Here is a 13,354-nt window from a genome sequence, read left to right as displayed (position 1 = left end):
TGCATGACAGGACCAAAAGAACGCATATCTTTTTCCTTTCAATAATTATGAAAATTGTGAAACTCCATGGGAGGTATTTTTGGTGTGACACCCTTGCATGAAAATGGCTTGTCAAATACGTAGTTAAGTCCTTTAAGCAGAATGCTACTTCTTAAACACACTTTCATTTAAAAAAACATTTGTGAAATATTCATATTGAACGACCAGATGCGTTTCGTCTGACAGTAGCTGCAATGAATATATACTTCAACTATAAAAAGGCTTGATAATTCCCTTAAACACTTGGGCACTGTTGTTTTTAGCACTTAAACGGGTAGATAAAATGCATATTGGGGGGTGTTGTCAGCTACGGATTAATGCACATTGTTGTACTCTTTTGAATATTTATGAAAGCATTATGTAAATGACTCAGTGAAAAGGAACAGGCCAACCATTGCAGTGGTGTGGCTCATTAACATGTTTATAATAGTTTTTAACTACAATAAAGATCTGTGATACAAAGTAACAAGGCACAATGTATCAGGCTGATGTTAAACAGGCACCTTCTTGTTTGAAGGATCAATTCATTGTTGGTTTAGCTGTTTTTTTTGGACTAACTTGGATCTGGTGGTTGAAATAAGTGTTCCCAGACACATGCCTGGTCACCAGAAGAAGAACCTACTGAAAACTCTCTCCCAGCTGCCTCACCCAGTGCAAATATCAGTCTAGAATTCTGGTGATTCATAAATGGGTGAGAGTCATTCATTTGTGGTCAGGAGAGACTAGGTGTGTGTTTTGATGAAGGCGTTCTCTTTCATGTTCTTTTTCTTTGTAGCCCATTTTTTGGCAAGTAATCTCATAATTTTCTTCTTTATGTTGATTCCCTTTTGACCTTATTTAACAGCACAATCTGGTTTATCAGGCTTACGCCGGAGTCCTGCTTTGTTCTCCATTCTTAATATTATAGTTTTTTATTAGATGGTAGGAAAGGGAAACTGGCGCATGTGTGGGTCTGGAATTTATTGACCTGGAATGTCCCAGTATTAACTATGCAAGTGGCAATGGTAACAATGCATGGCATGTGTCTGTCAGGGGGCCCACACCCCCTTCTGTCCTCCACATCTAAAGATCAGAGGGTTGGAAATTGCCCTGTGCACTGGCTGCTAAATCAGATCCAGTTTACTGGGATTGGCTTGCCCCGGAGACACGAGGGGAGCAATGTAGGCATTTCAAACATCCAGTTGAACTATTGCCGTATCACCACAAGTGCTTCTCAGGGTATGGATTTTAACTTTTTCTGGTGGCGTGAAGGCACCTAGCACTCATAGAGAATCAGACCACAACATGAAAGTGCTTGTATCACAGATCAGCTGAAGCTTGGTTATGCACAGTGAAACCTGTTTTGCTAGTTTCATCAAAATACATGGGTGTCAGCTGCACCTGCAGCTCTGTTTCCCAGCCAGCCATGGTGTCCTTACTCTCTACAGTGCACGTTTGAAAGTCCTTATGTGGTATGTGTTCAGCTCTGGGTGCCGCTTAAAGTACACGCTGATCCATGTAGTTTATATCACTGTCTCTTTCAGAAATATTTGTTTTAAAAGTTTACTGCAAAGAGTACAATGAAACATGCTTTAACTCGACACAGACCTTCAGGCACACAGTTAATTTCTTATGAGCCATTGAGTGTGAGGCTGAATGTTCATCCTGTGACATACTCGGAGCAATTGGACGGGGTGGTTGTTGTTTTAAGTTGGTGTGAACAAACTGTTGCTCATGTTTTTTGTCTTTGTAAAATTGGTTTGGCTCATTTACTACTGCCAGCAACAGGTGGACCAAGTGGGAGAGCATCTAAGATTTATTTCTCTTCTAATCAAAACATACAGAACAGATTAGCAGACTTTGTTTAGTTTTCCAGCTGCATTGATCACAAGTAGAAAAGTCTTCTGGTAGAATTGTTATTTATCTTAGTTAGCCCTGGCTATGTTAACATAAAGGTGATTCACTCTGATTTTCATTTTACTCAATATATCTGCCCAGGCAAAGGTAGCGTGAATGCAAGCTCATCAAATTCCTCACATTGTGGGGGAAAGTCTATGCTCCACAGGGCAGGGGGAGGAATATTTCTTTTGCAGTGGGGTAATACAAGACAGTTTGAACAGAGGTGTTCCTGAAAGTTGTACTGGAACAGGGAATATGATATGGGGGAGACCTGAGTAAAGGGAGGTGTTGCTGCACACACAAAGGTGTGAGGCTATAAATAGCCAGTAAACAGAGGGGTGGGTGTCCAAAGCCCTGAAGCCTGACATACTCCACTCTCCAACTGTATAAATGGGACACCATGACTTTACCAGACTGCATTGTTTTGGCATTTGAGCACTGGGGTATTCCAACATTCACAGTTTCAGTTTCCAGATTTCATAGCAACATTTTTCAGCACAAATTTAACAGATATCTGTAAGAGTGAAAGTAGGACTACTCCATTTAATTTCTTTCCTTTCTTTTTGTGTAGAATGAATCTCCAGAGTGGAGAAGCCTGGATGATTCTCCTTCAGCACAATATGCAACAGAAGAGGAGACATTCTCATGGCCGAGACCTAAAACCGTGCGTTTGCGACGCACTTCCCAAGGATTTGGCTTCACCCTGCGTCACTTCATTGTGTACCCACCGGAGTCTACCATGCACTGCTTCCCGGTAAATTTCAGGATTGTATTTGCTATTAAACTTGTCAGAAGCTTTCATGAGTTTCATACAGTACAATTAGCTGCTTATCACGTAAGATTACACTGAGTCAACAAAAAGCCTGATACCTAAATTTTGTGACCGTGAACAACAGAGTCACCTGAATATTTCTGTGTTTTTATAGGAGGAAGATCATGGCCGCAGAGGTAAGCAGAAAACGCCGCTGTTCCTTTACATGCCTGCCCCTCAGCACTGCTGAGTCAGAGCAGTGCCTCTGACTTCTAATGACTTTTAATCCAACCCCTCTTTGGCTTTTTTTGCTTCCTTATGCGATGAGAACAATGTATCTCCTGTGTGTCACTGACCTTTGTGGAGGCATGAAAGGTTTGTCCGCACCACCTGTTTCTGTCCTGCACTGATCCACCTCTTCATATTGTTTCACTTTGTTGTTCTTGCTGCTTTTCTCTCTCACCATAAAAAGGCTGTCAGAAGGGATGGCCTCAATTTTACTGGGTTTTATGTGTTTGACCCTCTTTCCCCTTGTTATCCTCAAACTGTTCTGTTTTGGCATCCGTGAATGTTGATTTGTTAAACCGAAAGTTATGAATGTAACTACGGTTCTATGAATCCTGGATGCCAGAGAGGCAGTGCTTAACACTGGATCTCCGGCGGTCAGTAAAAATGAAATAGAAACAAAGTTACATACTTTAAATTTTGTGTGCAAAATTAACTTTTATATAATATTTACCAAATCCTTATGGTCAACTTAGCATTTTGGCATGCCCAATATCACCTTTGCATTTTGAAAACAAATGTTTTGGAGGTTACTTCTTTTGTCATTTTTCACAAAAACACAAGCAAAAGTGGTAACTAGCAATTGTGTTCAACACGTTTTGTAAATGAATCCTAGATGCCCTAAACATACCTTCAATTTTGTGGATTTTTGTGGCCCTAAAGGGCTTGAAACCACATGCATACAGTTGATGATTTATTATTTTATAAAATAACAACTGCATTTATTATGACTTTTGTTTTTGCTGAGCTCATCACTTTTGTCTTAGGTGATTTACATTCAGAAGCAATGTGATGGTGATATGTTTTGATAAGTTTATTTGTGATGTTTTATTTTGACCAGTGTCACGTCTTATACCAAAATATCACAATTGGACACTTTATTTTGATCAAGCAAGACTTTGTAAGTCATTTGAAAGCCTGAATTGAATTCCCAGCCCTGTATGTTTGCCAAGAAGGCAACTTTAAACTTTGAAATCTTCCATGAGATTCTTTATGAAAGAAGCCAAAGATGTACTGAACTCATTGGGGCCACTCCAACTAGAATATTTTTCATTTAGATTTTCCCGATAGGTATTCCCTTTGATTGAGGTAACTTTGTTACGGTGCCGGCTCAGCTCCATGTTTAGTCTGTTGCCATTTTTTTACTGTGAGGAGGTTGCTGTCACTGGAATTCGTCCACATAGACGTCACTAATTTTATTAGACATTTATATTCCTTGGAGAGGAAAATTGTACAGGAAAGAATCACTGTAATTCATTCCTTACACACTGAGAAAGCCTGTTAATCAATTTTAACGTTCCTCATCATTTACAGTTGTAAAATGGGGATGAATGATAGAAAGTGTATTTTTTAACTAACACCACAAAATGTATTGACATTATCTGTTTGTAGGATTATTATTGGATTGTAAAAGATATTTTGACACAAATATTGATGAATAAAAGACATTTGTAATGTGATATGGTAACCCAACAGACAGAGAAATTCATAATTGATTACTTAAACACAACACTACAGTCAATCAGGCTCAGATATTTGTCACAGAGAAATATTACAATCACCAAATTATTTATGGTGTCATAAACCAGTATTATTGTTATAACACTGTATCACCCTGATGTAGATGTGTTTGATTAACTGTGTGGGGCAACAGATAATGTGGGCTGTGGTGCAGTATGACATGGAGAATCCACTCATCAGTGCACATGGTCATCTGTTAAAACTCACTGACACATGCTTGAATCCGTGTTACTGTCCTGCACTAATGAAAAAATATCGTTGCTTTCATCCAATTAAAATCCTGAATGGACTGTATATGATGTATGTACACAGTGACTTGTGTAGATGTACACACAGATATTCTGCAAGGCACAGACAGGCTTTCAAAATTCACAACATATATTTTTATCTTGATAGAGGCTACCCCAGATATTAGCCGAATTATGCTTTATGCAGCATCTGCCCATAAACACATGATTAAATGATATTGTGCTGTCCCAGTTACAAATTTAAACTATGTCTGTGACCTACTTTGTGACTTCTGCAACAACAGGGAACGCATACACAGAGCTTGCTGATTGTCCAAATTAAAACTTTAAACTTCAAACTTCGTTTATACGTAGTCTGGACCTTTTTGCTTCCGCCTGAGTAAGCCAGAGAATATTAAAGAATCCTGGCAGTTTCATAATGCTGGACAAAGGGGCTCATAGGAAGCAAGCCAGACTTAAAGAAGGACGAACCTGTGATGATTGAGTCCAGACCGGGCTAACCTGGTCACAGCACCACACCAAAGAACTAGGCAGAAATCAAAAGGAGGGAGGGGGGCAGAGTCACCAGTTTGATGCAGTCTTTTCTTTTTAATTCATAAATCGCTTTTCTGACACTTATTGCCCTCTTCAGAATTTAATTGCGCTTTATCTGCATGACATGTTTAGTCAATGGCAAAATTTTGCCATATGACGGGTCAGGAGGTCAAACAGTTAAAAGCAACACATATAATACATCCAGGTGGAAAATTCATAATAGGGTGTTAAAAAGTATTATTAGGTGTTTGTTGGCCCCAAAAGACTAAATTATTTTGAAGAAATTGCCCAATTGAAGAACAAGTTGTCAAGACATCAAGAACCAGGTCTCAAAATTAAGGCATGTTTATAACTTGTAATGTGTATATTCAGACTTCTTTTGTGGTTGTTAATGGGCAAAAAAATCATATAATGTTCAGTATTAGGCCTTTGTTTGTAGGAAAAGTCTTGTTTCCACTAAACAACTGTGAAGAGCACTGCTTTTTACAATGTACAGCCTAAGCTGTGGGGACCAAATTAAGAACTCTTGCTGTGATCATTGCTTGCTGGAAAGATGAATGATGTCATTGTGCTGATCGCCCTTTGACACAACTGATCATTCAGATTTAGTGTGGTTTTATTCTGAAGAAGGCAATTTGTGAGGAACATTGCCTCAGAGTTATGAGTGGGCCGCTGTTGTCCCTCCACAGTGCTACACCACCATCTTTTATCGTATTAGAGTCTCCTGCTTCTCAAGACAAAGCTCTTCTGTCACAACTGCGGGGTCAAGTTTGGGTGCACTTGTGATCTAATGTTCTCTTGTCAACTCTTCACTCTTTACCATAGAGACAGGCTGTCTTTTTCCTCAATCACAGCTGTCATTTAGTCTGTCTTTTGCTGCAAGTGCTCATTGTACACAGGCGTTATTAGTGTTCATTTTGAGACAGAAAGCTTATTTTATGAAGGCTTTGTTGAGTGTGTGCTGATATAAGTTTAGTTTTTTTGAAAAAGTCTTTAATAGCTTCACAGTGAATGAGCATAAATAAGAGCCAACTGTAGGCACTTGCGGCAAATGTTTTTACCTAGCCTCTCTCTCTATTTGCCAACTGATTAAAATAGTGCAAATGAAACCTGGCAATGTTTTCACTGTTGCTTAGAGAGGGTTTTCTCTGCTTTGAGGGGAACACCACAAACATTTTGTTCTCTCTGTACTGAACAGGTAAGAATAAATTGATCCCATGTAATATAACAAACAGACAAAAAGCATTTCCCAAAATGTTGGGAGTGTCTCTTTAAAAATTGGTTAGGTGCCAACAGCACTGGTTTGGTGGTGAGTTTATGTATGATGCCTATGGTTGGGTGGTGCTCCGGATTATAAATAATTATGACATTTGTATTGTCCAAAGTAGCCTTGTAGAGCGAAGATAAATCTAGTTGACTGATTTGTTGTACTGTAAAAAGAAAGCTCAATTGTAAACATTGTACTATTTGTATACAAGTTGAAACCATACTAAAAATATCCTTCTACCGCTTTGATGAAACTGTACAAAATATTAGTGCACAAATATTCAGGTCTTCATACATTATCTCATGTTCTTCAAGGCAGCAAAGGAAAAAATAACTGTGAATTGCTTCCACTATACGTTTAAATATTTACTGCAGCTCATGTATGGATTTATGAACAGCTCCATTGTGCAGATAGTGATGCAATACTGTGCCACCAGAGGGAGCATGTCTTGCTGCTGTAGTTTTATGGGATTCCTCTTGCAGTGTTACATAATGTGAGTCCCCAGGAACCCTAACCCCAGGATGTGATTCTGCATGAGTATTCTCGTATGTGGAAGAGAGGAGAAAAGGTTTACAGATTACGGCGGATTATTAATAACCGGTGAATAATATTAAGCAACCTGATTGCCTGTATCCCTTTTTCCAGTGACTTAAACACAAAGCATTCAAAACAGCAATATTGTGTCTGACACTGGGCCGAAAGCTATTTCTCATGAATTGAATAGACCCTAAGAATATCTAACATCTTTCATTGATTATGGCAGGATTTTCTAAACAACTTTTAGCACATTTTAATAAACTATCACGTTTGATTGACGTTCGTCAGCCTTCCCATCCATTTGTTAGCCATTGTGCGCTGACTCACTACCAGAATGTTAACTAACGGAGAAGGACTGTAGCCACTCTTTGGCTGTGCCCAGAACTGTTCCTCAGTTTATAAGGAAAGAGTGGGAGTTGCATCTCTCTCTCTCTCTCTCTCTCTCTCTCTCTCTCTCTCTCTCTCTCTCTCTCTCTCTCTCTCTCTCTCTCTCTCTCTCTCTCTCTCTCTTCTCTGTATCTCCCTCTCTCTCTCTCTCTCTCTCTCTCTCTCTCTCTCTCTCTCTCTCTCTCTCTCTCTCTCTCTCTGTCTCTTTCTTTTCTTTCCTTCGTGGTTTTTTTTTTTTTGCAGCCATGCAGCTGCTAGGAGACAGGAGTAGCATGAGCAAACAGGTTTCCTCTCTTTAGTTGCTTTTATCCACCTCCCTGAAAACCACACGATTTTCCTCAACTGAGATTCCTTTTTTCCCTTTGAATCAATAAACGATCTATTCAAAACCGTTGATACAGGCAAGCATTTAACTATAAGAGTCTGTTCTGCTGTCATAATGTTGATTCACATGTCTCCAGATCTTGTGACAAACCTCCCAGTTTATCTCTCATTCACATACACAGCCATTCTCTCTTCTCACCTAAATGTCATGAAACATTTGTCTGCTCTAAGTCATTGGTACGTTTTGCATAGGGCTGGGTGACAATTCAGTATGATGATTAATCTTCCTTTAAGGAAATCATATCGCGATTAAATCATATATCGATATGTTGTGCTATACAATTATGTCATCTAAATTAATAACAAGCACATTTCTCAAAATCTGGTGTGAAATATTTTGAGGAAATATCATTTGAAGATTGCAGTTTTGTTTTTACATCACAATATCTAAATATATATAGTCAGTGTATAGCTGGAATTTCACTTAATTTTTTTATTTTGTACTAAATCATTATTATTTATTTTGATAAAATGAGAAAAATATTCAGTACTTTGTATTTGGCAAGTATTTGTTGCCCACAGGAGAGAAAAAATAGGCTTTACCATGGGGTTATTTCATAAAGACTATTTACTTATTGAATAACCAGAAAACATGCTATATCGTGATTTATATTTTTCTGGAGATATGAAATTACCTATATCAGGATAGAAGATTTTGGCCACATCGTTGCAGTTGATGTTTTGCACATTTCATCTTCAGCCTTCAGTACAGTGATTCTTGAAATAGAGTATCATGTTATTTGTTTTAATTTACTTTCTTCGTTTGTAATAAAGAAACCCCCCAACTCATAAATGTAGTCTTTTTAAATGTCCAAATCTATATTACTATGCGCTGCTCTCTGCATATGCAATCTATTGCATTTTGACATTTTGTTTATATACTGTTGTGTAATGTATACGGACCTGTTTCTTTTCATCAGGCAGACAACGGAATAGGCTAGAACCAATGGACACCATTTTTGTAAAGCAAGTCAAGGAAGGTGGCCCTGGACACGGAGCTGGTCTTTGCACAGGTAATTAAATCAAGTCACCTCTGACTTGTCTCTGACTAATGATTGGGGCGGCCAATGGCTGAGTGGTTAGAGCAGTTGTCCTATGTAAAGAGACTGAAGGTCCTTGAGGCAGAGGCCGCGTGTTGGACTCTGACTTGCGGCCCTTTGCTGCATGTCTGCCCCTCCCATTTCCTGTCTGTCCTATATAATAAAGGCTTTAAAAACTGCCAAATAATAATCTTTAAATATTTTTTTACTAGAGATGGCTTGGGAATGTATGTACTCTGAACAACGTCATGACATTACAAAAGCCCAGATATATTCTTGTAACTGATGTCATAAAGAGCAGAAAACTTCCTCTAAGCTGGCGTTTTAAAGTTTTGCGAGCTAAAGAAAAAAATAAATGCATGGAGTGCAGTTTTCAGAAGTGGCCTGATAGTATTCCTGCTGTGATGCAAAACTTTAGCGAGGGCATTGAGTTGTAGGAAAGTACTCCTTTTTCTGCTTCTGTATTGGACAGAAAACCCAGTGTTTTTCAGGGACCTTTAGCAACGCTCCTGTAAATGTATCTGCTTTCTTAACATAAACATCTAACAGTCTTTGACTGCCCTGCTTCTCTATGTTACTGATGCCATTACTGCTGTTTTTTATGCCTCTAAGGTGATCGTATAGTGAAGGTGAATGGAGCAAGCATCATCGGGAAAGCCTATTGTGAGGTTATATCCTTGATCCAAGACAGGTGAGGTTTATTATACATTTGTGTGGACGATTGTGGTCTGACTGTATGATTCCCTGTTTTAAATCTCTTTTTGTTCCCCAACAGTGGTGACTTTCTTGAACTTTGTGTGATGCCAAAAGATGAGGACATACTGCAACTGGTAAGTCTCTCAATCCTATTTTCCCACAATAATTTCCATTGTACCTGAGCTGCTCTAGTTTAACAAGTTCATGTTGGGACAGAAGTCATGAGATGCATGCACACTGCACATCTCATCCGAGTTTTCTATCTAGGCCTCCTAATCAGGGCAGAGCGGACTTTCTGTTCTCAAACTGCTGCTGACACAACTGTCGAAATGGCCTAATTGGATTTCTAGATCAAGCAGTATTATCTAAAAAACATATACAGTCATATTATCAGTGAGTAATATACATAGCGCCATCTGTATAGATGATATGTTTTGACTTGTTAAATGCAAAAGTTAGGAGGGTATTTTTCTAAAATTATAAAAATAATAAAGTTGCCTTCAAATGTAGGTCTAAATGGAACAGACCGACATTAAACAACTGAGTTGTAGAAAAGTTGTACAGTTACTCTTGTTGTAAGAAATCAGAATAGATAACTTAAGAGAAGTGGCTATGACACTCAACTTCCACGACAAATCTAAAAATAGCTGAAGACGTGCACATAAAATACAGACTGTTCGATTATTAACAAAAGGCTATCGATAAAAAGAATGAAAGGAATAAAATGAGTGGAAGCCAATTATCAAGTGTGTCTAAATACCATGGACCTCTCCTTAGTAGAGTTCTGAAAAAGTAAACTGAAGTTGAGTTTTCAGTGCAGGAAATGACTATTTGAATATTTTTTACATAAAAGGTTAAATTGCATTATTGCTGGGAGGGACTTTGTACATATTAGTTGCATATTTTCAGCAGTCTATGTTAAAAGTCAGGGCTTTGATTCTTGTGAAATGCTCACAAAAATGTCTTTGTGGTTTGGGTACTCTTACAGCTTTTAGTCGATACTGTGTTAGTGTGGTGGAGACATATACTTGTACAGGTGGTTTGAAGTGTTAAGCTTTAAAAAAAAAAAAAGATAATGTCATTATATTTTAATTTTTATATTGAGTTAATTGTCCTATTACAAAAGGCAATGATCATCAATTAAAAAGAGGAATGTTCAAATCTTTAGCTTTTTAAAGACATCTTTAATCCAATTAGGCTTCACATAATGTATTTGTTTTATACTAACCATGCTCTGCCAAATAAACTGGTGTGTACATTCTATACAATTTCAAATGTGGTTTGCTTGTCTCTCAAATATTTCCAGTGCAGAGATAAGTCATTAACCTTTTATGCGTGCTGCAGGGAGCTGTTTGCAGCAACTATGCGTTCTTCACATTCAGGGCAAAGTGAAGGTGCACTCATCTGTTCCATATCTATAGCAAATAATATTAAGTGCTTTGTCAGGATGCCTTGGAATCTTCTCCCAAGGGCTAGTTGTTATGACAGCCTGTTTATGAATTATATAAAGAGCATGGCTCTTTACTTTACCTAAAACTTTCCCTTGTGGATCCTTTATGTCCAGATTGAATCCTCATTATTGACTTGATAAGTAGATCAATTAATCATTTAGGAGAATGGCATTCTGCATTGCAATATCAATATGTATTGTTGAAACAACCAGATATCTTTCTCTTTAAGCACCACACCCTCCCAGAACTGTATCTAAAACATTAAAAATAGGGTGTCAGTGCTATTTGTTAGTTAGGTATACCAATCTATCATGAGTCAATTATAAATAAACGTATTCCACCCCTTTTCCATGTTAGGTTCTATGTCATACTTGGCATTTCCCCCCTGTACCCATTTACACAGACCACTGTATCTTACATGTGTGTTGTGAAAACACAGGACATGGTTTTGCACCATATATGGCCAGCAGCCACACAAAAAATATCTATTAATGTACGCAGGCAAACTGATGAGGGCTGTCCATAAGAACAAGAGGATAATGGAGATGCTAGCAGGATGACATTACGCTGTAGGAGGCAGTACACAGACAGGCAGCAGTTGCTTAGCAAAGAGACAGAGAGGTGTGTACATTGAAGGATCAGAAAAGGGAGGGAAATGATTGCCAGAAAAGCAGAGGAAATACTGAGCAGAAAAAAAGAGGGAACAGCATGAATGATGAGCTGAAACCAGTAGATAAAATCAGCTGACTGCCCTGTGTTCAGAACAGGTTGATGCTAGGGGAAAGGGAGAGAGGAGGAAGGAGTGGGAGGGGGTGTACCATCAGAGCTGAATGTATAATCAGCAGCTGCTGCTTCTGTCATGTGAGCAATAGCAGAGGGAGGGAGGGTGAGAGAGACATAGACTGGAGGCACCTTTTTCAGTTAGCGTAATATTCTGGCTGAAGATGGATAGAACCATGGAGACTTAGCAGCATGCGAGGCAAGCTTCTGCTCCTGCCACCTTAATCAGGACAGACTGGCACAGGCAGGTCGTAACATGGCAACCCCTGCTACATCTCTGCTTCTTCATCCCTCTGTACTGCCGGTGCTGCTGCAGCTCTAGTATATTTTTAGCATGTCAAGCCCAGTCATTGCTGTGGCTGTTTTTTTTATAATGTGTGCATTTTGCTCTGCTGGCATTTTTTTTCCTCTTCCACTCTATCTATCCTGATTTCTTGACACTCTCGTTTTCACATGCTGTAACGGCAGCCTTTTTCTCCGGAAACCACTAATCTGGTAAGCAAACAGCAGACCGGGTACCCACTTAACGTTGTCATGTTATGCTTGCTGTCTAATTTTGCTTATGTCATGCATGTACGCATCGTCATTGTCATTAGAGGATGTGGTCTTCAGGTTTTACATCATTGTTATATAGTTGCCATCGATAACTGTTTAATGGTCAGCTCTGTGATGCTGTTTTAAATGTAGACTGTAGAAATGGCTGATGCACTGTGCCTGCAGTACCTGTTAGATTGAGCACTCGAGTTGGCTTCCAGCTGGCATCTTAGTGAAGCCTCGCCCCTTCTTCATCCTCCATGCCAGATGTAATTAGTGTGATAAAGGCCAGTGACCTCTGAACTCTCTTGCTTACAAAAGGAGGAACAGAGCTTGGCGCTGATTTCTGTGACACACAGTTTTATGTAAGATTGTAATATGATGCCAGGTAGCAGGATCAAAGTCCTCATACCTTTACACATCTTCTTGCTTGTTGAATTTGCAGTATGTGGCGAGTAGCAGATAAATGTAGTAAGGCTAACAAGCCGATATAAAGCTTTAGCTTTGATTGGGTATTTAGATTTTAGTAGTATCTGCAGTGAAATAGTGTAGGCGTCCAAACCCTGGATGATAATCAGGCAGGCTAAATTTAGCACTTTTTCTATGAGAGATGGGCGACCTCCTGTCTGTTTGAGGTTGCAGTCCATCAGTCTGAGGTGGGAAAATTAAGACACTGGTTACCTGTGGTCATCTATGTAATTTTTAATGTACATTTTAATGTTTTCATGTTTTTTCAGATATGTCTAGTGTTAGCTACTTTATTGCCTTATCTAATATTTATTGGCACAGTCTTTGCTGAAAATGTTAGTCCAGGCTCAATATTGATTTCAGTACAAATGAACACCATTCCACATCCATCTCATGGTGTTTGAAGTTATAGTAGATGTACATTACCATGAGAACTCAGGAGCAGAAGAAGACAACTGACACCCCTGAACTGCTAACGCCTCCGCTCACTCATACTGCAACATGCACTGCCCACACACATGCATCCAGTCGCATTTGTAATATCACACTTGACT

The 13,354-nt window shown here is 38.9% G+C and overlaps 1 protein-coding gene across 2 annotated transcripts in view; it reads left to right on the top strand.

Annotated features, from left to right (window-relative positions):
- The window catches only part of arhgap21b (Rho GTPase activating protein 21b), a 34,652-nt gene that overhangs the window by 5,973 nt on the left and 15,325 nt on the right, over positions 1-13,354 (top strand). For both annotated transcript variants that reach the window (XM_083927809.1, XM_083927808.1), the window contains exons 3-7: positions 2,489-2,671; positions 2,844-2,865; positions 8,752-8,844; positions 9,484-9,562; positions 9,647-9,701. In XM_083927809.1, the coding sequence (XP_083783935.1) occupies positions 2,489-2,671; positions 2,844-2,865; positions 8,752-8,844; positions 9,484-9,562; positions 9,647-9,701 (432 nt within the window). The remainder of the gene's footprint in view (positions 1-2,488; positions 2,672-2,843; positions 2,866-8,751; positions 8,845-9,483; positions 9,563-9,646; positions 9,702-13,354) is intronic.

This window comes from Echiichthys vipera (assembly GCF_963691815.1).
Source record: "Echiichthys vipera genome assembly, chromosome: 15".
NCBI lineage: Eukaryota > Metazoa > Chordata > Actinopteri > Perciformes > Trachinidae > Echiichthys > Echiichthys vipera.
This window is presented reverse-complemented; position numbering and strand designations above follow the sequence as displayed.